The following is a 25,750-nucleotide window of genomic DNA, read 5'->3' on the forward strand; positions in this document are numbered from 1 at the left end:
TTAATAACTGGGGGGGGGTGCTTTGTTTGTTTTTTCCCGCAAAAAGAGGGAAACCATTCTGTTGGTTAAAGTACCACCACTATCAGCTGCTAATCTAGGAGTGCTGTTTTTGGGCGTTTTGGGACGTCAGTTAAAATAGGAAAGCTACTGCATCACGTGAATAAGCAGCAAGGCCTGACCCCACCCCCCCCATGCCACTAGCAGCACCTGCTCATGGTCAGAGACCTGTGCACAGCCCAGCCCTCAGAGGCAGAGGCTTTCCACATGCTGCGAGAAGCCTCTAAGCTCGCCTTACCACCAGAAGTTAAAGATGGGAGCAGAATTAAATGTATTTTTGGGTGCGCATGAGACGTTGTGCCCAAGGACAGCCCTTCTTAGAAGATCATGTTCCATGGGATGCAGAGACAGATGGGAGGTCCCCTAAGAGTGCTCTACAGCACCTGATACAAGCAGAAAGAGGTCTCTTGGCAAGACAGCTGGCCTTGCCTGGGAGTGGAAGTGTTCTCAGCATTACCCTGCTTTTAAATACTGCATGACTGAATCTGATAGCGCAGAGTGTGGTTCTTGCTGATCTGAACGATCTGCTTTGGTAAAGCAGTGGGGGAAAGCTTAAAAGCTGTTTTTCTCTAGGCAGTCCTGGGGCAGCTAGAGCAGACCAAAACCAAGTGTAGAAGCTGCTTTAACAGTGGCTACATCGCGTTCAGCCTCGTATCCTAGTCTGTGCGAAACCCACCCGTGCTTTGTGTTTCTTCAGGTTGGTTATCAAGCTGGGAGTAACGGACAGCCGCTGCCCTCTCAGTACATGAATGACCTGGACAGTGCCTTAGTTCCAGTGATTCATGGAGGGGCCTGTCAGTTGAACGAGGGGCCAGTCATAATGGAGCTCATCTTTTATATTCTGGAAAACATCTCATAAGAGGACTTCATTTTCTGTTCAGACCTGTTCCAGCAGCAGTTGTATCTGAATCATTTGCACTTTAAAACTGGAAAATTAAGCTTTTGGTAACACTATTAAGGGGATTGGGGGGAGGGAGGTGGGAGGGACAGTTGTTCCATAATTCTAAATCTTCTATGCATTGTCAACAACCAGAGGATCAGGGCAGCTTCTATACTACAACATGGCTATGCTATCCTTGCAGCTAATACACTTCTGTTATTGTTTAGAAAAATGCTCATGTTTAAAGACTTACAGTCATGTACTCTAAATGCTCAAACGGGTGCAAAGATCACTGGGGCATAAATAAAAAGTGAAACTCCAATCTTGTACTGGTTGTAGATGGACAAGTAAGTAACAACAATCAAGACCTCCATTCTGACCTCATCATAATGCCGTGTTTGATTTTCTGTAGACATTAAAAAGTAACGTTTACATTATTTTGACCAGATTATTGGTTGAAATCTGTTTAGGGTAGCCCTTGAGAGATGTGGAAAAATTACTTAGCCATAACGACATTTGTATATGAGTCAAATGAGAAGGGCAGGCATCTCTCTGGAAGCGGTATTATGTAAACTGCAGCTTTGTGTGTGAAATAGGCTAGTTTACCTTTCCTCCCCACATTTACTATGAAAAAACTTGCCACCTTGGCAGACTTCTATAATTGCCTAGAACAGCTCTGCTATTCTCTACTTTGTTTACAAACCTGTATGAAGTTCAGATACCTGTCACAGGCAGAGAAAATATTAGCCCTAAAGTGCAGTTATTAATTCATTCCTTTTCCCCAGTAGGTCCTGCTTTTTAAAGAGACGTAACACCCAGGGCAGCTTTAAGTCTCCTCCCTGCTGTATGCTGTAGTGTAATGCTAGTGTCATGTACTACAAGACAGCTTGCACTTCATATTAGCAGCACCACGTAATAGCTTACCTGTGATACAAGTATAGAGTGGCTGTTTTTGCATGTTTTGCTGAAAAAGGCTTTCTGGTCAGCTCTGAAAACTTGCACTTGGCCCAGTGCTCTTGGTCTCACCTGCGAGGGCATTAGTAAGGGAAGCAGCTGCTCACGCCTGCCACAACCTCGTGAAGCTGGACTTGAGACTTGGCCAGAGGAGGCATGGTTCCACAGTCTTAGTGAATTAAATTGTCTCCATGGAATGCTGCTAACTACTGGAAAAAAACTCAAAGCAGGTTTGTTGAGCCATGCAAAGCAGTTGCTGAGTCTCTCCCAAGGAGGAGGTGAGCAATCTCCCCTGCTGTCTATACAGAAAACTAATTTGGAAAGGAAGGGACTATCTAGGGTTAACACAGTTATCTCTGACCTTGCATTGGCCCTACTTGCAGTCGGCTCTGGTGGATGCAGCAGGGCGTACTTGGTTTCTGCTGTATGTGAGCCATACAGGTGTCCTTTCAAATATCACAGGAAGTGCAAGGCTACTGTGAGGCTGATGCTATGTTTTTTAGACACATACACAGCATTAGCTGGGCAAACAAAGAGGTAACTGTACACATAGCAATGTATTTTACATAAAGACAGCACAGAGTATGTACAGAATGCATTGGTGAATAAATGGCTACTGCTTTTAAAAAAAAAACAACAAAGTCTTACAAATTTATAGCAAATTACAGCTGTCACCACCAAACATTTGGAGAAGAAAGGCCACGGTACTGGGGTCCAACTCCAGGAACAAAAGCTGGCCAGCAAGAGGTAGCACACTAGAACCACTCACCCTTTTACGCGTACACCCAAGTAAAACCTTACCTCTGGTGTTTGGGAAAAGGTGGCTTAACAGTTCATGATCAACAAACCTTAAGCTATTACCCAATCAATAAAAGCCTTCCTACGTATTCGTGCAGTGGAGCAGGACTAAGGTTACTGTCAAACTCCCTTCTGCACACTGCACCTGCACACTTTGGGACACAGCGCAGCACTACATGGTGTAGGCAAGATTCAGTATCTGGAAGAGAGTTCCATAAACTAAGGAGAAAAAAAAATATTCCTTCTAGAGACTGCACTCCAGCTTTGCCACAGCAGCAGCTTCTCAGTTACCTTAGTTGCATTGTTATGCTTAATGATGCAGTAAAAGAGGTGAAAAAAACTTTATCTTTTCTTCCTTTGCCCCAAATGTCATTTAAGTTTGGATTATGTTTGTGCAAAACACTATCAACTGGTGACTGACATGTTTGCTTCAACCATAGCCTTTTAAATGACCTTAATTACCATGTTGTTAAGAAATGAGTACTTGTTTTAGAAAAAATTGTACTTTTAAAATTCAGTTAGTTAACACTGCAAAAAACTGCATATTATATTTTTATTTTCAACATGTAGTTTTGTATATTAAATTTATTGAAATTAAAAACTAAATACTGTATTGTCTTCATCTGCTCAGGAAGACAGAGGCAGCACTGCCTTACGTGTCTGGACTCCTTTCTGCCTACAGCCTCATCCTACCTAAACAGCTGGCGCAGCAGCACCTCCACTCCCCAGTGCAGGCACATCCTCTCCTCTGAGATCAGTCCTTTCTGTTAGCTCACAGAGATTTACAAACAGAAACATATTTGGTACCATTTTTTGTATGCTGCTAATTAAAAGCATTCCTGAAGGTGGTTGTAATCCAGTTTTCTACACAATAATGAGTGGCTATTTTCCCATCACCTGGAAGAACAGCAAAAGGCTATTTTTGTAAAAAAAAATAATACAATGAACATCTGGGAAGCAGCAATCTAGCATACCTCTTTTTTTCTTTTTTAAATAAACCAACAAAGGAAAAATAAAAAGGATGAAGGCACAGTACCCACGCTGCACTAGAATAAGCAGTGCAGCAAGCATGGCAGACAACTGGTAGCCAGAATGAAAACGCGGATCTGCAAACACCTGCTGCTAAGACGTGTTGCATCCTTTTCTCCTGAAAGGCAGCATCCTGAGAAGTTAAACTTCTTGTTGCAGCAACACGCACATAGGAGGGGGAGGGACACTGCTGCTAGATTTCTGCCTGAGCTCTCACTCCTCTATTTCAGGACACTGATACTGGGCAGGGGGTGGTGGGAACAACAGGTCTTGACAAGAAAGCACACAAGGAAGTGGTAGCAAACTGTCTGCTGTACCGTGTTGGGTGCTCATACACATTTAAAAAAAAAAGTAATTAGTGAAGGTCTTACCTGTGAATCGACTGAAAAGGTTTTGCACTGTCTTGGGGAATTTTTTACGGGGCTAAACCTTTCACACACCACTATGCATAGTTAATGTAACATTCATCCTGGTGCTACGTTAGTAGTCCCACATTAAGGCAATTCTGTCTATTTTGTGTAGACAAAGAACAACACCCTGCAGCAGCAAATTTCCAGAGCCTTACATTTGCCTTAAGTTATTAATAAGCACTATGGCTGTTACCAAAATAGACATTAGGTTCAGTAGTGCATTCGTTTAACGTCTTTGGTGCTTGCAGCTAGCAGCATCTCCACACGCACGTCCATCCCACACCTCTTAGCATTCTTGTGGATCTGGGAAAGAAAAAAGAAAACGCGATCACTTGACACAGTATTATCAGATGTTCCCAATTCAAGGTCATACGTGTAAAATACTGATGGGCGTTAACAATTGCTCAAAAGACAACATAGCAGTAAGTACAGTAGCACATTAAACAGCAATTCTGCCACGTGTCTCCAATTTGTGTTCTAAGTCCTGGAGAAGTTAAATTATGTCGCTATATAATTAAAAGTGATTTTAAGACATGGATGACAACAGACAGAATTAGAGTCCACAGCTGGATTTCTGGGACTCATCTTTCAACAATTTTATGCAGAAAATCCCTTTAAAATCCTTTTTTTTTTTTTTAAGAAGTATTTTTGATAACTAAAAAGCAGAGCTAGAGAAAGGAACACAGGCTGGCAGAAAGAGGAAGCCGACCTCGTTTTCACCCTTTGAACACAGCCACGTTGGCAGCACACAGCTTTTCTTCTGTACTGGGTCAAAGCATGGTGGGCACCAGGCACAGTTCTTTAGATAGCCTATATTCAGCTCTAGATTCTCCCTCAAGGATCCAGAATAAAGCTGATTACCAATAGTTTCCCTCTCAGATGAAGCCAAGCATTCAGAACCTCATGGACCAAATGCCCTTCTCTAGCTTCTTGTAGGGGAAGAAAGCTCCTTGCTAACTATGAAAGGTTCCTTGTAAATAGTAAGGAGGGACAGAAAGCACCTTCCTTCCTCCAAAGGGCTTGTCAATCTTATTTTCTAAATATCCTTAATGAAGTTGATGCTCCCTGCATTTCAAGTGATTGAATAGCACCTCTGATATACAAACCAATAAGATGAAGATTCTGTAACTTCATTTCTGAAATTGTATCAGCTCACCACTACAACTATAAAGATGAATGGTATTAAAGCCATGTAATTAGGTCAATGTCAACAAAAGACATAATTTCACACTGAGTTTATCTGTAGCCCTGTCAAGTTCTGGCCAGACCATCTTCAGACGCTGTATTCATACCTCATGTACGAACTAGTGTTCAAGGACCAGCCAGTTTTCTGTAATTGTTTGAAGATCCTGACCACTGAGGGGCTCCCTGAGTCTCACTTTTACCTCCAGTTTCCCTCCAGTGGGTTTTCTGCCATCAAAAATCTGAAAGAACCACAAAAAGAAGGGCAGTTAGCACACACACAAATAGTGATGTCAAACTACAGTGCCTCAGGCAACCACTGACTGTTCCTCTGTAACCAGAAGATGACAGTGATCACCTGCCGATGACTGCAGGGCTGGGAGGTGTTGCAGCCACGTGCTTCCCCAGATTCACAGTGCAGAATTCAGCAGGGCAGGCCCTCCACACCACCCGTGCAAAGCAGCTTTACCAGGGGCTGCGTTAGCTCTGCCTGCCCAGCACCGCGTGTCCTGCCCCCAAGTACAAACGGACTCCTCGGGCAGCCCAGAGGACACGAAGCACTGCAGCGCCCTAAGCAAGTCTGTGCTGCAGCCTGAGGGATTTCTTGAGGCTCCACTCCGTGATCTCCTGCTCGGTCCTATGGCAGCTCTCTACCCACTCTTGGCAGTCTTTGTTCAACCCTTTGATCTAACACAACATTTCTGAGGATCACCTGAATTCATGGTCCTAACAAAGAAAACCATCATTCTCCCTTCATGTTCAAACACTACTTACTAGTAGAATACCTCACCCAGAAAACCTACCTCGATGATCTCTCTAACTTCACATTCTGATTCCAGCTTGTCCAGTTTCAAGTGTGCTGTCCCCACCTGCTTGTCACTTCTGAAAAAGGACCTGTTTCAAAAAAATCTTCCTTAGTGGAAGGGCAAGGTTTTTCAGACTGTTAGGAGAAAGATGTCATCACTAGTTGTACAATCAACGCATCCAAGATGTTGTCAAGGCACGCTAGTAGAACCATACAACCAGGGTGAAAAGGGCAAACCCTTAGTTAACTGGACTACAAGGGCAAGATACTGAAGCACTCATTTTCTAGTTATTCTCTTACAACCAAATTAGAGAGCAGAACAGTCAGGACAGACAGTCAAGCCCTAAACTAGTGCTCAGAGTGGCAGTGGCTTTCATCCCTGCACAAGGAGACGAGGAAAAATGGCTGAGCAGCCAGGACAAACAGCTGTCTTCTACAAAGGGCAGTACAACAGGCTGAAGAGTTTCCCAAGGAAGTTGCATTTCATCAAAATAAACATTTCACAGGCACGTGCTTGTTTTGGCAAACTGCTTATTAGGGAAAAGTTACATGAATCACTCTGTTTAATTTTGATAAATCAAAACACTCAATTTCAACAAGTAAGAGCATTTCATTTTGGCAATTGTTTTGATTCACCTTCACATTGGTAGTTCTAACACTACAGAACTGTAATTTCACAATTTCTCTTCTGCTGAAATTAAACACAGAACATTTTTATTTGCGAGGAAAAGAACCAGCTTTGGACTTTTCTCTGCTACAGCCACTTCTGTTTAACAGTTTTACCAACAAGACATCCATCTTTGATGCACTTCATTCATCGGAGCCCTGAGGATGGACATCACTGATATATATTTTAATTTGTTGAAAGAATATGCACCACCTTCTTGAAAACTTCAACACCGCCAGTAGTTCCTTTCTTCGCTTCCTGACCGATTCCGGACTTGAGAGGAAGTAAGAATTACTATCCAAAGACATCTGAGAATGACCAGGGGAGGTCACACCAAAGCTGTTTTTTGGTTTGCCCGTGTCTCTTTACTAGCAGAAGAATGAGAAAAAAGAGCGGGCAGCTCCAGCTCAGTTGCTCGGACTACTTATTTGTCAGTTTGTCCATCTCAGCAGAAATTGCCGTTATCAGAGAAAAACAACGCCGTAAGTACATCAAGGGCTGTATGTGATGCCTCCAAATATGACTCCTATTAATTTTGTTGACAGGAAGCCTTCCAAATAAGGCAGTATTCTCCATTAATAGTACAGTAGACTCGCAAAATCACTTAGAGAAGTGTAGAACTGGTTGGCTTACATGCTAGGATACTTTACTTCACACACACCTTAAAATGAAGGATTACATAACTGTACTGCAGCACGCTGGACGCTTTGTTAAGCTTAACACTTAAGAAGAGAGGTAGCAATTCTTCTAGCTGATTTTTTAGCATTTTTCCATTTTCTAATCCAAGAAGCAGTAACTACTGGTTCCTCCCTAATCAGTTCGAGGGAGTCTGAAGTGAAGAAGGATCTTGCTGTAGGCTATGGTTTCAGAAACAACTCCAGGGAAATCTCCTTTTATCTTCAGAAGATTTTAGTAGAAGATTAAGGAGAGACTTTTCCTTTGGAAAAAACACATTGCTGGGTTTTCACTTGAAAGTTTTCTAAACTGAAGATTAATATACATGACCAGAAAAAAAGTTCCCTTTGCTCACCGAGAGAAAATTCATGGGAGATGGACAAAGAGCTACCAGAGACCCTTAATCTCTAACATCCACGAGCATTTCTGTATTATTCTGGAGAAAGACCATGAGCTGACAGTCTTTTGAAAAGAGGCTGGATCACGTAATCCTCTCCTTTCTCCACTGTTCCAGGGCTGCAGGTAAGCAGGCAAATCAACAGCAAGAGGCAAACAACATACGAAGACAGTAGGAATACTGCTGTGAAGGGGTGGCAGCTGGGCCTGTTTGGTATCTCGGGTGTCACATACCACGGCAGGAAGCATGCCCTGCACTTCTGTAAGCTGTTTTGCATAAACACAGTTTATAGGGGGACTGGCAGCCCCTTTCTGTCCTGAGAAGATGGCTAGGGGAGGTGATCTGAGCGTCTCTTCTTCTTTTCCTTCCCTGTTGCTATTTGCCATGGGGAACTGCCACCCCCAACTCCCATTCGGAAGTGTATATTTATTGTATATTCCCAAGCATGTATTTACCTTGTTAGATTCCTGTTCTAAGAACAAAAAACCTCAAGAGCCAGAAGAGAAATCTCACACGGATTTTTTTGCTGATCTTCAGAAAGGCTTCAAAGGCCAATCTGGAGCTGGCACACAGTTTCATGAATCACTGGAGAATATTTCCCAATGGGTGAACTTAAGCCTGAGCTCAGAACCTAAGAACGCGCACGGTTCCAGATGGTAAGAGCCTAGGATATGCCCCATGTGTGCAATGGTATGCAGAAAATAAGGGGAAAAAAGTGTTTACATTTGTTTAAAACATAACAGATCTGTGCAAAACAGGCAGGATCTCCGGCACTGAAATCCCGAACAACAGAGCAGAGGAGCAGTCAGGACTGACGGAGGAAGAAAGTTAGATAGTTTCAATGGAGATACAAATGAAGATCTGCAGTAAAAAAGTGGGACTTTACCTCATAAATTTAGAGACTTTAAAACCATCTCAGAGAAACTATGGATCATTTCTGCATGTCCCAACAGCAGAAACGAACAGCACAAAGAGCTGCCAAGACAGAAACAGGTTACCTAACATCTCATCCAAGTCACGGATCACAGCTAACAGTGGGATTAGTGAGTAGAGGTCATACAGATTTTGAACAAATCAGTAACGAGCCTAGACATAGGATGATTTCACTCAGTGTTACCAACAGCTAACATCTATCTCATCCTATTGATCTGAGATGAGAGTAGTCTCTCCCTCTCAGAACAGCCTAACAGTTTGCTAGCAGCATTCAGTAGATACTTTAAGATCCTCAGAAAGTGATACTAGTTCTGCCATCTCTGTCATCTGCTTTACTGCCGTTAATATTTTGCTGTCACTTGAACTTCATTATTCTACAAAGTTATTCCATACAGCATTTACATCTTCTAGTTCAGATAATTAAAAACAAATTGGACAAGAATCAAACAACTTGATGCTGAATCATTACCTTCTTAGTCTCGTCAATTTCTTTTGATGCACTAATCCTCAACTGATCTTCCACTTATGAACCAACTTACTTAACTTCTGCTTTTTCCCCCTAGGGGAAGATACAGAGATCAGGCGTATTTTGAAAGGAGTTCTCAGACACGAGAACGAGACAGCTTTTTATTGCCAAGTTAAAGATAAATCATACGCTTTTGCTTCGTAAATTCCAGATACAACCCTTTCCGACCCTTACAAAAGAAGCAATGAGGAGGAGCAAACTGAAAACTTACCCTTTATGAAATACTTCAAATTTAATTCCTTTGGATCGAATTGCTCGTCGGAAACCTCTGTGATTTCGGTTGATGTTTAGCTTGAACAACTGGTTGTATTCTACAGTCAAAATACAGACAAATGAAAGAAAGCTGTGAACGTCAAATTAAACTCAGTGTTCTATTACGTGCACATACTCAAACCACTGTTTATCTGTTTGGCTCATTTAAGAAAGACACTTCACATCTGTATGAACCCCCTTCGCAGGGAGGTTGAGGTGACTGGGAAGGGGTGTTCTAACAGCACAACTAGTGCTATTTTAACATCAGTTTCATTACTGAGCATAGCAAGAACTATGCAACAGGTTACCCTTTTATCAGAAGGTCTCACAACATCATACAACATTCAACACGTCTGCCGTGCTACCAGGAACGCTTATCCACTCGTCAGCCTGGGGGATAAGACACAAACTACGCGGCTTCTCAATAAGTGCAGGTAAGTTATTGGAAGACATGTAACAAAACTCTCAGCACCTCATCAGGGCTTCAAGTTTTCCACTCTTAAGACTGTATATACATCTTTTGAGTTAAACTCAAAACTAGCAATTTGCATACTGATTTCAAAGTTGTTTTGATACTAGATGGCTGCTTGCTGCAAGAATGGAAAAAAATAATAGTTTAATAATAATAGTTTAGTAATAAACCAAACTCAAAGTGCAAGATGATTGTGTACGGTAAGTCTAATACTGGTATTTACTAAATACAAAGGGATAGTTTTCAAAAGGTACCAAGAAAGTATTTCAGTCTCAAGGCACACCGTCCTAACAAAAACAACCACCCTATTTCTACAGTGATGCTTTGTCAGATTTGGAAACACCAGCAGATCAGCAGAAATCATGACAGAACTGGCAATCTCACAGGACACAGAATCTGACTGAAAAGGCTCTGATCCCTGGACATTTTGAAATTAATAACTTAACTTATGTAATAAGGAAAATGTATTTATCTGGACCACCTCCCAACAGGGTTGGCAGCAACAGCTGGAACATGAGTGGTAACTTGGTCATTTCACTAATTCATGACACAATGGCTACCATCAGTTCTGGGATGAGGGTGAAGCAATGCTGTCACTGCTGGACTTCACCTTCTAACATGCCCATTGACAACAAACATGAAAAAAGGTGGTGGGAGGCCCTCCTGCCTGATTCAGAGTGTAAGACTGCCTGGTCCTCTCCAGTAATTTCTAATGTATGTTGTTTTTTCCTTTGTCCCAGAAGAAGTACTAACCTGGACAATTGTTATTGTTAATTACAGGTGTTTTGCTCTTTTGAGGTTGCTCCTATTAAAAGAGACACAGGTTACATAAAAACATCAGATACTGTTTCAATACACAGAGTAGTAACTATTTTTATTACCAGCTCTTTTTTATACCTATACAAGAGACCTGAGGTTCAGAGGGGTATTGTCTAAATGATAAAAAGGATTCATGGTACACTGAAGACTAAAATATTTGGATTTCATGGCGGTTGCAAGTATAATGCTAGATAAAGAAAAAGACAAAACATTAAATACAAGTGCCCCAGATAAGCTGCATGGTCACATTCAATTCAATCCAATCACCATAAAGTTACTGACTGCTGCTAAGTCACACGACAAACTATGCACATTCTATGACACAGTAATTCTGTTGCTTCTGCATTAGTTGGAATAATAAGGAATTCATCACAAATCATCCAGGGAATTGCCCTACTATTATTTTGCCTGACAATCAATCTGTCACCAAAATAAATTAACTTTTAACCTAAAGCAGAGTACAAACTAAATCTCTGGAGACTGCACAAGGACAATGTGACCTAATTATTGCAGCTACTTTGTAAAACTGACTTGAGCTATGAAGGAGAAAGGTCGTGTAGAAATCTGGCTTTTTTTTCTTTTTTCTTTTTCTAATAACAAGAAAAACAGATTAAAATCAATTTTGTTGATTATTACTCATTTCCCCAGAAAATTACTCATACAGGCCAATTCTGTTTTCAGCCATCCTAATGGGGTGTGCTCTTCCACTGAAGTCCTATGTAACTCAAACACAAACATGATCTGGCCACGACCAATTTCCCACAGGTAACTGAACTTATCTTAGCGGAATTGCTGCAAAAATTATTAGTAGGTAAAAACCTAGGCTTTGGACTGTCACAGAGTTAAGTATTACAGAAAAAAAAAGTTAAGAAAAAAGAAGGTTCTGGTTTTGTTCTGTTTTTAAAATATACTGAAGCAGTATGCCTACAAGTGTTTTCTCCCTTTCCAAAAGAAAGCCTGCACTCCCTCCTAGAAGCCCTCACAAGCTAATACAATGGCAAGGGTCACAGACTGAGGAACAGAAGTGTCAGGACACACACTCACCGTGCTTGGGTAATGAAATTCAAACTTCACAAACGCATCTAAATCTTTTGGTGCCACACCTAAACGAGAGAAGAATCAGCCAATCCAAACAGCTAATACAAATATATTCACTGCATCTGTAATTTTGAGCAGGATTTTCAAAAGTGCCTGATTTTCCACAGGACTTGTGGCCTGTTACTTAACAGCAACTGAAATAAAAACCATCCATCAATCTGAAATCCATAGAAAGCTGGCATCCAAAAGAAAACATTCACTTTCTTAATGCTTTTGTTAGTCCTTAGACAATCTAATCTAGCATGGACTGTTTACAAGCCCCTCAAAAGAAGGAACTAGAAGCAGTGATGCTGACAAGAGTAACTCCTGTCTGCTGAGGGGTCAGTGCATAGAAGGATGGTGCAGCGTTACAGAAGGCTGTCAGAACAAAATACAAGATGCACATGAAATTTAAACCATGACCCAGCTGTAAGTGAACCCTTGACAAACGTAAAGTTCTTCCCTCTGTGCAGAAGGAAGAGATTCTCTTTATTCTTCTGTTGGTTTAGTTCGTTTGTTTTTAACACTGTTTAAAGGTCGGGCTTGTTTTGTGTTTTTGTTGTTTAAGCCTGAAACCGTGTTATTTTGTTTTAATGAGTGCCGGCTACACAGGTCTGATCCTCGAGTGGTCTTCAAGGTAGAAGATCACGTTCCTCACTACCTTCCCCTACATACTCAGGGAAGAAGACCCCACCACTTTGCACTTTCATACCTGGCGGAGCTGGTAGGTTTATCCCCCTGACAATAAGAAGGTGCATTTCTGTGCTGTTGAGTTCAGAAAATATCCTGTGAAAAAATAAAGACAAAAAAGTGCATTCACCCCAGCATCCCAACACCACCTGATCCGCTGCCAGACCAGGATGCCATTGATACTTGTCAGGACTTTTTCAATAGCACATTCCTACGCAGTTGATCTTCAGAACTTACAGAAGAGCAAGGAAAGCACAAACCAAGATAAAAAAACATCTCTAAGGAACAGTAGAAAATGCCAAGAATAGAGCCCAAAGACACCAAGATTAAGTGAGATAGGCAGAGGAAGGAAAAGTGGCTGAAGCAGCAGAACATACCGTATCATTTTAAAGGTTCTCTCCTCAAAGTGATGGCTTGGAGGATCCATTCCTTGTGCTTGCGCAAGCTGTAGGATGTCCAAGTCCTTTTTACAACCTTGCGCCATTTTCTCAAACCTAAGTAAAAGCAATAGAAAAGCTACACACAAAGTGGAACATCACACAGAGCATTCTGCCAGATACAGCCCACAGGGTAAGCCTCAGAGGGGAGGTCTGAGAGCACCTTGGAGCTGTAGGCCTCACAGCTACCAAACCTTTCACAGAAGGAGAACTGTAGCAACCTGCACCCCCATCATCTTTAGGGGCGTCAGGGGACTCAAGCGTGAAATGCTCCCATTATGGGAAGACTAACAGCAGGCAGCAGGCCTTACCGAGTCGTTTCAGCTACATTTCCCAGATGCATGAACTGCTTGGAATACTGCAAACATCTCTGTCAACAGAAACACACAAATACAGATGCAATTAATAATGATCTTTACACACAAATTCATAATTGGCAGCAAGTTTTGAGGCTGATGACCACCTAATTTAAGAAAAGTCAAAATCCAGAGTCTTCCCAAATCACCCCAAACCATACTTTAAGTCCAAAGCCGAGCACAGAATTTATTTGAGCTGCTCTGTCCTACTACTTTTTAAATCACTTAATTTCTAGAGATGAGTTTCACCCAAGGGCTAGTCTTACTCATTTAGGTACTATTCTCAAACCTGATCTCTCACATCTAACAGCGATAATTTGACAGTCCCAAACCCCCAAGCATACCCTCTAACTTCAACTAGTGGAGAATACAACTCTGAAAATTGTTTGCTCTAGGACACACAATCGGAAATATCTTAAAAGAATATTAATGAAACCCATGGAAAAGTTTTTTGTTTGTTTTAAAAAGGCATTTCTAAAATGGATAAAACGGTTACCTCATGTTGGTCCTTCAGCAGTTTTATGAGCTGTGCGTATACTTCCTCTGCTTTCTGGGACACTCTGAGATCTTCATGGTGTATGAAGATAAAATCACCCTCATCATCTGTGGGGGGTGATGGCAGCTGCAACACAAGAACACCACATTTCAGAGCCCTTGTAAGAAATAATGAAGTAGAGAAAAAGCAGTCAGAATGTATGGAAAGGTCAGTGAAGGGAGACAGGCCGTTTTTATTCTCAAGGTAATTCCAAACCAACCACTACTTACACCACTGTCTGACAATTACTTAAGTCGTAAGACCCTGCAAAATGTCTCACAGGCCTAGCTCCCTGATCATTCAGGTCACGAGAGCTATTACAGTGCAGTGTGGTTTCCCCACCTACCCACACACCAATAAGAACTAGGGCATCACTGGATCACGTACACCTGATCCTCATCCCAAAATGGAGTTAGTACATAACCAGGTGTGCTCACACCCTAAACCCAGGAAATATTTCCAAGCTGCATGGTTTAGGTGTGCCACTGTACATCAGGGAGCAAATGGTTCATGGAAACTGAATTTTCTCAGAATCTGGCACATTTGAGGAGAAGAAAAACAAACATGACTAGGATATAGGAGAATTTCAGGGCTCAGTATCCACATTTGCTATTTGAGCAGTTTTAACTGATTTTAAGTTTGTGACAAGAAACACTATGAAAATCATTCAGTGTTTGAAGTATGCACTTGGACGTCCAAGAAAATGATACAAAGCAGAATACTAGCAGTCCTACTAACCTTGGAAATATCAACAGGTTTGCCACATTTTGCTTCCTCAATCTTTGGGTCAAAGCTCTTAGCTGTTCTGAGATACATTTTAGCCTGTTCAAGGTTATTTTCCTTCTTTGCTTTGACGGCTGCCTTCATGTACTGCTTCTTTCTGTTCTCCAGAAATTCCAACTGTTGCCTAGCTGAAAAAAAAAGTTGTATAAACTCACTCATCTGACACTGCCATGGCCCTGAAACAGGTTTATCATGTTCATTTTATAGCCAGAGAGAGGTCAGTAAAAGTACAGACATAAGCTAAGGACGTTTCCTTACTGCACTTCATTGAAATTGACACTGGCCAAGAAACAATCAGGAAAAGAAACACACTTCCTTGTATCACGGCATCCTACGTTAAAAAAAAAAAAATCTCACAGCACTTCACAAAGATACTTATATGTAAGTGTCAAAACAGAACTTACAGCCCCATATTTGTAGGGGAGAGACACAGACTACAGTACTGCTGACTAGTAAATAGCAAAAGCTCAATTCAAACTTTCAGCCTCACATTTAAATTTGTAAAAGACAGTGAATAGCATATGAACCCTGCATGAGCACATGAACTCTGAAAACAAGGTTCTTCTATACTCATTTCTGTCCTCTCCCTTGATCTGTCATAGAAAACAGATAAGCCAATGTGGGCAGGCACATTCAGACATATCCATCTCTGCTTATTTGTAACTCCTTGTCATCTTAGTTTCTTATTCATTCTTGGGTCTTTTCTTTCCTTCCCAAAGTAATAAGGACAATCCCACAAGTCAGAAACCATCGCTTTACCATGTAACAGGTCAGTGCATTCTGCCTGTGTACCTCACTTAGGAAAGAGCTGATTACAGGCACTTCCAAAGACACTCGTGTTGTATTCACCAGTGCACTCCGCTACACAAGCGCAGTGATTACACCAGCTAAACGGCACTTGCAAGAGGTGCCTGTCTCAGCAAATAAATACACTAATGACTCTTGCACTGTTTACTGCTGTCAGATGACTATCCTATCCTGTCCTCGCAAAAGAGTCTGCTGCCCTGCTGTTGTGAGCAACTTGCCCAGTCAGCCAAAACCAAACTAATTAGACAAGGTAGCTAGCCCAGTTTTCACTGAGACAGAACAGCAAGGACACAGTGTGCTCTGTGAGGCCGAGATGCAGAACACAGGTATTTTCAAAAAAAAATCTGTGAAGAATGGACTGAACAAAGCCATTAATCCTACTGATCTTGGCTCCTGGACTTTCCTGGTATAGGTCTAAGTGTAAATGTTGCACTCCACTCCCACACCTCTTAACACCTCACACACACTGACCAAAAAAAAAAAAAAAAAAAAGGATTTCACAGTTTATGGTCAGATGTAAGGTGCACTTCTTAATTTTGGGGGAGGGAAGAAGGTCATGTTTGGATCACAGAATGGAGTTTGACTAGTGAAAGACAGCTTTATGATAGCCATGTACTAGCATATTGTTGTGAAGTTGAAGTCATTAGGAATCTAAGTTCTTGTTACACCTATTGGTCTTATTTTAAGGTACTTGAAATGCCCAGGAGAGATTATTGAGTAATTACCAGGTGACACCAGAGACCAGGTGTTTCCACTTCCTTCACCAAGTAAGTCCAGGGCAATTCGTTTAAGAGAAATGCCAGCTGAAATTGCACAAACCTAATTTCATGAGGATTCCTAAGTTTTCAAAGCCAAAACAGACAACTTCTGTGTTTTAGTGTTCTTCATAAAATGAGTCACGGAATTTTCTAGAGAGAAGCTGTCAGGTGGCACTGTGAAATGCCTTTGCACTATGCACAAGAACTTGCCTCGGCCAGCCAGGCAGTTCTGCTTTGTCCTGAGTGAACTGCCCAGGGCAGGACAGAAGAAGGACGGGATTACAATCGTGGCATGACAACGGAACCAGCGAGAGCCTGGACGCTGCTGCTGCATGCCCAAACCACGCAGTGAGGCGGCGGTTGTCCCTTATTATCTGTACAATTAATCTTGTACAGACAACTGCTTAGTGACCTTAGTGACAGAAGGGCTACAGATCGATGAATTACTGCCTATACACCAGTTTGATATCCTTGGATGAAACACTAGGCAGCAGCCACTGTTTGATGTAGGAAGCTGCATCAGATCAATGAATAATTCACGCTAGCAAGCCGTCCACTCTAACGAGAGCGTAGTTCAACTATGAGCAGAGTTGAATATTATGAATCAATACACTTGTTACATCAAAATCAATTAAAAACCCAATCAACCTTATAATTACACATGCTGCAGCTGTGAAATAAAACTGCATGGATGGTCTGGGTCTGCCATCCAGCAGGCAAATATATTGAGGCTCCTGTCAGAGGAAATCTATACCACACATTCACAGGCTCCCGGCCAAAATATAATGAAAAGAAGTCTTTACCAAAGAATTAAACAAAACTAGTGCAAAGGACTTGCACAGGGATCACTGGGAATGGTGAGCCCTTCACCTTACCAGCTGGAGGGAGATGATCCACTGACTCTGCCTTGTCCAGGGTGGAGGGCGATGTAGCTTGTTTCACACGCTCAGGAGAGCTTTCCTCCTCAGCTACAGCAGATGGCACTGTAATTGGCTTAACGACTTGAGTCGGCTTTCCAGGCAGCTGAGCAGGCTTCTTGGCAACTGGGGCCTGTGTCAGAGGTTCATTCTAGCATAACAGAAGTAATTTCGTATTAAATCCATAGAATCTAATCAGGAAGACAGTATCTCAAGCATGGTTATCACTGTATCAGACTTCTGGTATCACTTTTGAGTGCAGTGTAACATTCCAGACTGCTAATTTTAACTTCTGGGGTTTATTAGCAGTGCCATGCCAGTAGGTAGCTGATCTATGCCAGCACCTAACCTCTGTTACAGAAGGGACAAAAGCAATGTTCAACAAGGCAGTGATTTCAAAAAGAACAGATGCATGCAGAAAAAACATCATCCAGGAATTGTCTCTGTTAAAAGCTACACAAGCACAGTTTAGCTACCAAATCCAGCTAGAGAAAGAAATCGAACCAAAGACTAAAAGCTGGTGCTGCGTGAAAAGAAGCAGTAAGTGTTGAACATCCTGGAGAAGCACTAACACAGGAGTTACTGGGATGCAGGATGAAAGCACATATTTATGTACTTTAGAGCAACATAAAGAGATGGCCAGGATCTGAGGTATTTATTTTGAAAATAAGACCCACACATAAGACAGATATGAAAGAGAAACAAACCAAACTCTGGACCCCTGGATTCTGTTTCTAAGTACTGATTGTAATAACCATCTCATCTCTCTCTCCTACACCATAATGCAGACAAACTGTTCCCCTCTCAGAGTCTGAGATCCTGTACAGAATTCTGGGAAATACATTTCATCTCAGATTGCCTGGATTTGCCTGACTGGAAATCCTACGGACTCATCTCTGTATACCAGAAGAGACAACATTTAAACTACTAAATGTACTAAAGAAAGACTAACCTCCTCTTCTTCTTCATTTTCTTCCATGCTTGCCAGCTGACTGGCGTTTTCCAGAACAGCAGCTATTGTGCTGCCGCCATCCGTTGCTGCAACACCAGGAAGAGGGGGAAATCCTGAGAAGGAAAAGAATATAGAAGAGTTACTTAAGACATATGGTGTCTTTTTTTTTTGTTTGTTTTTCTATAAGGCTATTTCCATCCAGGTATCACTATATCACTATCTCATATATTGCAGAAGCCAGTATAACTAGACTGAGGCCAAGGCCACAAACCCTTGCTAAACAGTCTGACTGGTGGGCTTAAGATCAGACCTCCCACTGATATCCAGGCTTAAAGGCACGATGCTAAAATGATGACAACAGAGCATGGTTTTCTAAGTCCAGCAACTGACATGCAGCCAAGGAACCTTACAACCTCAAGAATTTGGTAAGAGGTACCTCCAGACCCAGAATTTACTCTCTCCTTTACATAGGAGAACAGCAGATTGTACAAGAAGTTGCTGGCTCTTTTTCTCTCTCACTACTGCCTCACCTTAGATGGCACATGATCCATGAGAAAAATCAGTGCTGTCCCATACAGTAAGGAACAACACACTGAAGCCCACAAAATGCACTGTATCACTAGCCCTTGAAGTATATGGTGAAAATCTACTGCAATGGAGAAGTTGCAAAGTAAGGCAGAAGTACAGTGGTTTAATGTTAAGTATAAGAAGAAGAAACCTTTTAATTATTTTATTATCCTTTCAAGGATGGGAGGAAGGCTGGATGATGGAAGATAAACTCTGATTTCCTTGCTACCAGTTCAGGGTCAGCTTTAAATAACGAGATACAGAGATGCTACTGGCTTTCTAAATTAAAAAGATTTATCTCGTTAATATGTAGCAAGGATTCTTGTTGCCTGTCTCATTAGAAATGACAAGAAACAATGACTAAACTGCTTCTGAGCCTGGAGATGGCTGCTAAGGGGACAGAACAAGCTTAAGGTACACAGGCAAGCAGAATCTTATACTGATGCCCCCGTGTGACACTTGATCCATTAGTAAGTAGCATTTCTGGCTCCACGATGGTCAAGGCTGCTACTTATCATCATCCAGATGCAATGAAATGCAGTCAGTCCATTATAATCTCATTGTGGTTTCAGTGACTGCCTTACTGTCATCTTCAATGTAAATCATATGGCCTCTAAATGCTGGCTGGAAAACATACAGCTGAGTAAGGAAATTAAGGAGTTATGTGTATTTTCGGAATGCTAAACATGGAGTACCTCACTCTTACAGCACCTGCTATTCACTACGAAAGAGATCATGTTCTAGAGCAAGAGTTGCTAAACTGCTTTCCAGGGACAGCTTCAAAGCAGGGACTGTTCAAACCAGTACGACCCGACAGAGCTAGCACTGCCTACTTTACTACTACTTTACTCCTACTACAGTGTTTCCTGTTGTCACATTTGACAGTGACAAAAAAAGCCACAAGCTCTGTGTCTCTTTGCTAGGATTTATTTTTTTAAAAACTTAGAAAATCTAGGCACCACTCTGCAGTGCTTTGTGCTTCTTATCACAAGAACTCATTAGGCACAATGCAAAAGTAATGATGCTTCAAAGGGGAAGAAACAGTATCACGCAAGCCAGAGGTGAAATATTCCCTAGATGACCTTGCCCAAATCTTTACAGACACAGCAGTACGTGTTGTGAAGAAAATAAGCAGGAGGCAGAGTGTCTCATGAAGCAGGTTTGGTTTCTGCCTCTATCACTGTCTCAGTGTGACCACAGGCATGATTTGTTTAATCTCTGGATACTACTTTTACTAGCCTTGAGAAATGCAATATTGATCTGACTTGTCAGGTGTTGTAAGGAGCTATTTGATTAAATATAGAGTTCTGAAGCTGCTGCTGGGAAGAAACAGAATGGAAAACATCAGGTGATTTTTTCCAGTTTCAAAAATCTCCATCCAGTTAACTAAAGAGACAACACATCCCAAATTTACTCTTTCCTTTAGGAGGGCTGGCACAGAGGACAGGTGCCTTTTTCAACACCTGCCCATGATTAAGTTGTTTAATTCTCCAAACAGGACTGCTTTCAGGTTCTGCCACTCTCAAACAAGCAGTCAGGAATATTCAGAGTGAAAGTTTAGGAGCATTTTGATAAACAGTTTTAAAATGTATTCTTCAACACCACCAAACCGCAAGGCCAGCCCACTACCTGAGAAAAAGGAGGAGCTGTTCCACAGGATGAGGAGACAGTACCTGCACACCTCCTCCAGAGCCCAACAAACATACAGAAGCTGGGATCAGGACATTTTATGTTCACACTTACCAGGAGGAACAGGTAGCTCGGAAAAATTCACTTTTCTCCCCGCTTTATGGGCTCTTATAGCATCTTGGTATTGCTGTAACAGAAGCCACACAGTAAGACATAAAGTGGAGTTTAATTCTGTCAATCATCATATTTAACCAGCACAAATATTGCAGAATACTCAGTATTTTGCTATCAAGTTGTATGTGCATACCATTGCCCTCTAATTCTGAAGCCAATGCTTGTTCAGTGATTATTTACACTTGTTTTCGGCATAGTCAAAATGGTAGGGGAAGGTAAAAATAGTGTTTTGAAACCCAAACTTTCCTAACATTTTAGATCTTTAAGTTTCTTCATCAACACATTACAAAGCAGAAATCTTTGGATAGGAATTCAGCTCTGAAATTTCTGCAGCTCAGAAATGGAAAACACATTTAAGTTCTTCTGACATAAAAGTCCGAAGAGCTTTTCCTCATTATTATTTATCATTTACAGTACGTGCCTTGTCTCCAAATTGGTTTTGTATCAGCAGAGCTGAACACCTGTATCTGTTTCTCCTTCCTCTGAAAGTTTTACAGCTTCCCCAGTGGAGTTCTTACCAAACAAAAGGACAATAAACAAATTATTTTATCCCGGAAAAAGTCTTCAGCAAGATAATTAATTCAAATGGCTTTGCTGGATGCAAACAGCTTTCTACAATGTCATTTTATACCTTGGCTATCCTCTCGTGCATTCTGGCTTTCCGATCATCCCCACTCGCTTTAGCTTGTGCTGCTGCTGACTTGTACTTCTCAAGCCTTTGCTGCAATGCTTCCAGCATTGTTTTTGGTTGCTGCAGGGAAGCTTGAAATAAGACAGAAAATGAAAAGCTGCACGATTCAGACTTCAAAACAAGAGATGCCTTTTTCAGACTTTTCCTTACCTTCTGCAGAGACAAAAACATAATTGCAAGGTCTTATTAATTTTTATTTGCATTACTGGTCCAGAACAAAAAGTACAGGTGCTATCATCAGCAAACGATATTCAGGAACATAGCTAGGTACACTCAATCCTCCTGTAGTTGACTGGCAAGAGCAGACCTGAAAATGCCTTCCACCCCTGCTATTTTTATGTCTTCCTACAAAAAATCAAGTCCTACCTGAAGCTTCTTGGTTCCGAGTTTCAGGTGATGTAAGACCTTGGGAACTTCTCACTGCAGCCGGTACCTTTTGCTTGGATGTACTTTGTACATTTCCTAAGCTTTCAAGATCTGCAAAGCAAGGAAAGCGGTAAGATTCACAGCATGTTCTATAAACAGCAAGGCAACCCATGTTAGTAAGAAAACCATCAATTTGATCACATCCTCTTCCAGAAAGCTTTTTGGCTTCAAAACAATATTTGGGTGGCAAGATAAGTCTAAAGTTTCCATTATTCGGAGCAAATGCTTTACAGTAGAAAAATCTCAAATACTAATTTAATTTTGCTTAGTACTTCTTATGAAGAAAAAAAGTAAAACAAGTTCAGGTATTCTAAGAATTCTTTCCCAAAACAAAACTTGCTATCTTGGCAGATGGAAAGTGTGAAACAGATTGCTAAGTTGACTAAAATATCCTAGTAACAAACTATGTGCTGAAAAGGGAAGCAAGTAATACCATCTATTCAGAAAAACAAGTTTCTGGCACTGTGCAATAGCATTTATTTTAGAAAAGTGGAAAAATATCCACTACAACCATCTTCCACTTTTTAATGTCAGAATATGCCATGGGGGAAGTTTCTCTCTAATGCCACTTGGTGATCAGTTCAGAACTTAAGGAGTCATAAAACTCATGATCTATTGAAATAAAATAATTACTACTCACAGTAAACTGTCTAAAACACTGACTTGCAACTGTTGTTGCTGATAATACTAACTCCATTTTAATAAGAAGTCTCTTACAAGGATATCTTCAATATTGTTACCTTCCCTTAATATTTAGACTAATGCACTGAAATCATCTATATCCAGAATGAGTGTATCTGTCAGTTTTTTAACCTAGAACCTTATGAACCTCAGTTGAAACACATAAAATCATCAAATACTACAGCAAACTTTGAGCATTTGTCATTACCCCCTTTCCCTGCCTCTTCACAGATTGGCTGCTTTTTCAAAAATTAGAAAAATGGGAAAATTAGACATCAAAACTTACTTGAACTTTGTGATTCACAGAGAGTAACTTTAATACAAAAAATGACACATCATTTTTCTTGGATGGTCTTGATTAGAATTTGAATATTCAGCAAGTCTCAGACCTAAGTAATGTTCGATTCTTATAGTTTTGCAATCAATTACGAGTCATTTTACATTACAGCACACAGAGACTTCTAAAAAAATGAGCCTTACCCTGAGGAGATGGAGGCATATTCTGGAGGTCTATTGGCTGCCCACTGTCCAAAGCTTCCAAGACCACATCAAATTTCTAATGCAGAAAAACAAACCAGAAGGTGTATTCTAGTATGTCCAAGACTTGCTAGCTGTCGCAATGAACATCTGACACTCAATGAATGCATAAGCATGGTGTGTGAGTACAGCACAGGTACGTTTAACACAGGATTTACCCAGGATTTCACATGTGCGTACCTTGCCTGTCTTCATGTATTCCTTTGCCTTCTCCAGGTTCCCTTGCTGTTTGGCTTTCAGAGCTGCTATTTTATACTCCTTCTGCCTCATCAGTAATATTGCTCGTGTGTTGCTGTTCTGGAGATCTGTGAGAAGGAAACAGTACCGAGACTTACACAGAACGTGCAAGATGTGCTTCTCTTGCTATGTTCATCTATTCAGTCCTGCATTGCTTTGAATCACGTCCACCTTACATAAATCCTTTTTCTTCCAGTCTCCAGAATTCCTACCAGATCTGACAATCCCACTTTTCCCATTAAAAAAATAACAAATAAGAAATGAAAAATGAAAAAAAAAAATCTCTTAGGATCTCAAAAACTCTTTAAAGCTTTGAATCCTACATGTCACAATACTGAATGAGAAACCGAGGCACAACAAATGTTAGATGAAACATACTGATACACTGCAGACCAGAGGTTTACAACTGTATGTGATTGCACTGCCAGAAATTCAGCATCCCATGGACAGCCCTATCTGAAATATTCAGCAGGGAAGTGCCAACATAAGAAGTGCCTTGCAACAAAATTTTAAAAATGGAGAAAGATGTAGCATGAACATTCACGTTGCAGCTGCCTATCCTCTCAGATCATGGTACCTGTTTCCGCGGTAGGACTAGAAACAGCACGACCCTGTACAGACTCCAACTCCAGATGCTGCTCTGCCTCACGAGGGGTCTTCTGCTCATCATCTGCAGCAGATGCATCTCTACTCTCTGGTGGGACACTGACTGAATCTTCTGAAATCTCCTGCTCTGCTCCTGTGGCTTGAGATATGTGAGAAGAGCTCTTTCCTGTTGCAACAGGAGGTGGCATTTCTTCCTCATTGATTTTTTTGCCTCTCTTCACTGCAGCCAGCATGGTTTCCAGTGTCTGGCAGAGATGGAACAACAAAGTTAATTAGCATTTTCATCAAACATATTGCTAGAATAAAATCATCAAACCACGTTAATTCCCCTATTCATGGTAGGATCTATTACACCCATCACTAGAAACTGTTGCCCTTTAGCATTCCTTATTTTTCTGTAAGGGCAACTTCAGCACTCGTGAAAGGTGCCCAATTATCAGAGCAAACAATGCAAAAGACTTGCTACACAAACCAGGTAACTGGAAGTATCTCAGCACCTAGAACTATCAGATGGCTGATGTGTGCACAGTCAGCTTTGCCACAGACAGTCACTAAGGAAATCATTTATACCAACTGTTAATGCATTTTGTCTGTAAAACAAAATAAAATATACTGCACTGAAATGTCACTGCAAATGTGGATTTAGGGAAAGAAGGATTCTGCATATTTCTTTCATGGGGATGAGAAAAGCCATTAAGTCTGAGCAAAGGACACAAGACTTCAGCTGGTGACCTATGGCAAGAATCTCTCACCATCTGTAACTTGGCTTAACTGCTGCTCCTTTTCTTTAAAATCCTTCCTCCACAATGAGTATTACCTGCACAGTGTTCACAAGGGTTTTAAAATTATTTTTAAAACTAATATTCAGACAAAAGAGCACCATGTTCTTTATGCCAAAGCAGAAGTTTTTACTTCCTTCACTTTCCACTGAAACTGAAATGGAAGCACAGAAAGCCACCAACAAAATCTCATCGGTGCCAGAATCACTGCTATTTCCAGTTAGCCATGGCTTTGTTTAACCTATTAAACAACAGTGATAGATACACTTTGGACGGACTGCATGTGAGATTGGGGTTCAGACCAGTCCAGCAACCCACACGCAGCCCTCTGTTCACCACGTGTGGGATGGCAAACTGACTGGAAATGGAATTAGACTCTCTGAGATTAAAGTTCACAGTTCCAAGAACTAAGTACATGAAATAACTGTACATCATTTGCTGGCATGTCATCTAGCTAATTAAAGAACTGAAAGCTGTGAAGTAAGATCTAGTCTACTAACCTTAGCTACACCATTTAAGTACATGTAAAGTCCCCACCTTGAGGAAAAAAAAAAAAAAAAGCAAAGGAAGTCGCAAACAGAGCATTAGGTTTCTGTATTTGGTTAAGGAAGTTGGTCTGGCTATCCCTCTGAAAGGTCAGGTGGTTTTGTGCACATTCCTTTCAGAGCTGGTAGGCAAGTAGACACACTCAGTTGTTCCCTTTGCACACTAAGCCCCTTGGTAGCTGGTCAAACATTACACTCTTCCCTCTGTGGACAGTGCTGGGCTCTGAAGTTTTGCTTAACCAGACAGAGGCTGCTGCTGTCTGAGGTGACGCAGGAGATCAGATGAAAACAAACAGGGAAATAGAGGCACTCTGCACGGCAGTAATCACCAGGCTCTACAAACTAACTACAAGCACGCCACCTGGCTGAAAAGATGCAAAGCTGAAGAAACTGCTCCTCACCGCAATTTGTAATTGTCCTTAGGAAAAAGCCTGTTTGATTCAATTTCAAGCGCAGCCGACACACCCAGGGAAAGGTATGCTGTCTTTATCTCACAGAGCTGAGCGGAAGGTTAGTACCTGAAGCAAAGCATCAGTGATGAACTGGCAAGTGTTTGTGCTAGGAAAGCCCTGAAACTTCGCTTTGAGGTAACACTGAACAGTCATCACAGGGGAAATTCTCATCTAGATGGGCAGGTTTAACATCAGCGTTTACCATATGCCCTGCCTCCAGCTACCACTTGCCACATTCAACAGAGCTGATGCACAGAA

At 41.4% G+C, this 25,750-nt stretch overlaps 2 protein-coding genes across 7 annotated transcripts in view; one reads left to right on the forward strand and one right to left on the reverse strand.

The window, feature by feature from the left end:
• ZFYVE9 (zinc finger FYVE-type containing 9) overlaps positions 1 to 3,302 on the forward strand; it is a 78,735-nt gene extending 75,433 nt beyond the window's left edge. For all 5 annotated transcript variants that reach the window (XM_067001573.1, XM_048061911.2, XM_048061912.2 and 2 more), the window contains one exon: positions 755 to 3,302. In XM_067001573.1, coding sequence (XP_066857674.1) covers positions 755 to 916 — 162 coding nt within the window. In that variant the 3' untranslated portion in view covers positions 917 to 3,302. The remainder of the gene's footprint in view (positions 1 to 754) is intronic.
• CC2D1B (coiled-coil and C2 domain containing 1B) overlaps positions 3,229 to 25,750 on the reverse strand; it is a 31,399-nt gene continuing 8,877 nt past the window's right edge. Inside the window, exons 7-25 of one of the 2 annotated variants that reach the window (XM_048061922.2) lie at positions 23,688 to 23,961; positions 23,054 to 23,178; positions 22,817 to 22,892; positions 21,596 to 21,706; positions 21,170 to 21,300; positions 20,479 to 20,551; positions 18,169 to 18,281; positions 17,175 to 17,367; positions 14,690 to 14,862; positions 13,913 to 14,038; positions 13,372 to 13,430; positions 13,001 to 13,117; positions 12,646 to 12,719; positions 11,901 to 11,959; positions 10,791 to 10,842; positions 9,525 to 9,624; positions 6,114 to 6,204; positions 5,421 to 5,552; positions 3,229 to 4,431 (exon numbers count right to left, since the gene is read on the reverse strand). In XM_048061922.2, coding sequence (XP_047917879.1) covers positions 5,433 to 5,552; positions 6,114 to 6,204; positions 9,525 to 9,624; positions 10,791 to 10,842; positions 11,901 to 11,959; positions 12,646 to 12,719; positions 13,001 to 13,117; positions 13,372 to 13,430; positions 13,913 to 14,038; positions 14,690 to 14,862; positions 17,175 to 17,367; positions 18,169 to 18,281; positions 20,479 to 20,551; positions 21,170 to 21,300; positions 21,596 to 21,706; positions 22,817 to 22,892; positions 23,054 to 23,178; positions 23,688 to 23,961 — 2,067 coding nt within the window. In that variant the 3' untranslated portion in view covers positions 3,229 to 4,431; positions 5,421 to 5,432. Of the gene's footprint in view, positions 4,432 to 5,420; positions 5,553 to 6,113; positions 6,205 to 9,524; positions 9,625 to 10,790; positions 10,843 to 11,900; positions 11,960 to 12,645; positions 12,720 to 13,000; positions 13,118 to 13,371; positions 13,431 to 13,912; positions 14,039 to 14,689; positions 14,863 to 17,174; positions 17,368 to 18,168; positions 18,282 to 20,478; positions 20,552 to 21,169; positions 21,304 to 21,595; positions 21,707 to 22,816; positions 22,893 to 23,053; positions 23,179 to 23,687; positions 23,962 to 25,750 lie in introns of both variants that reach the window. The other variant, XM_013176307.3, reaches the window with a different exon arrangement.

This window comes from Anser cygnoides, chromosome 8 (assembly GCF_040182565.1).
Source record: "Anser cygnoides isolate HZ-2024a breed goose chromosome 8, Taihu_goose_T2T_genome, whole genome shotgun sequence".
NCBI classification, from domain to species: Eukaryota; Metazoa; Chordata; class Aves; order Anseriformes; family Anatidae; genus Anser; species Anser cygnoides.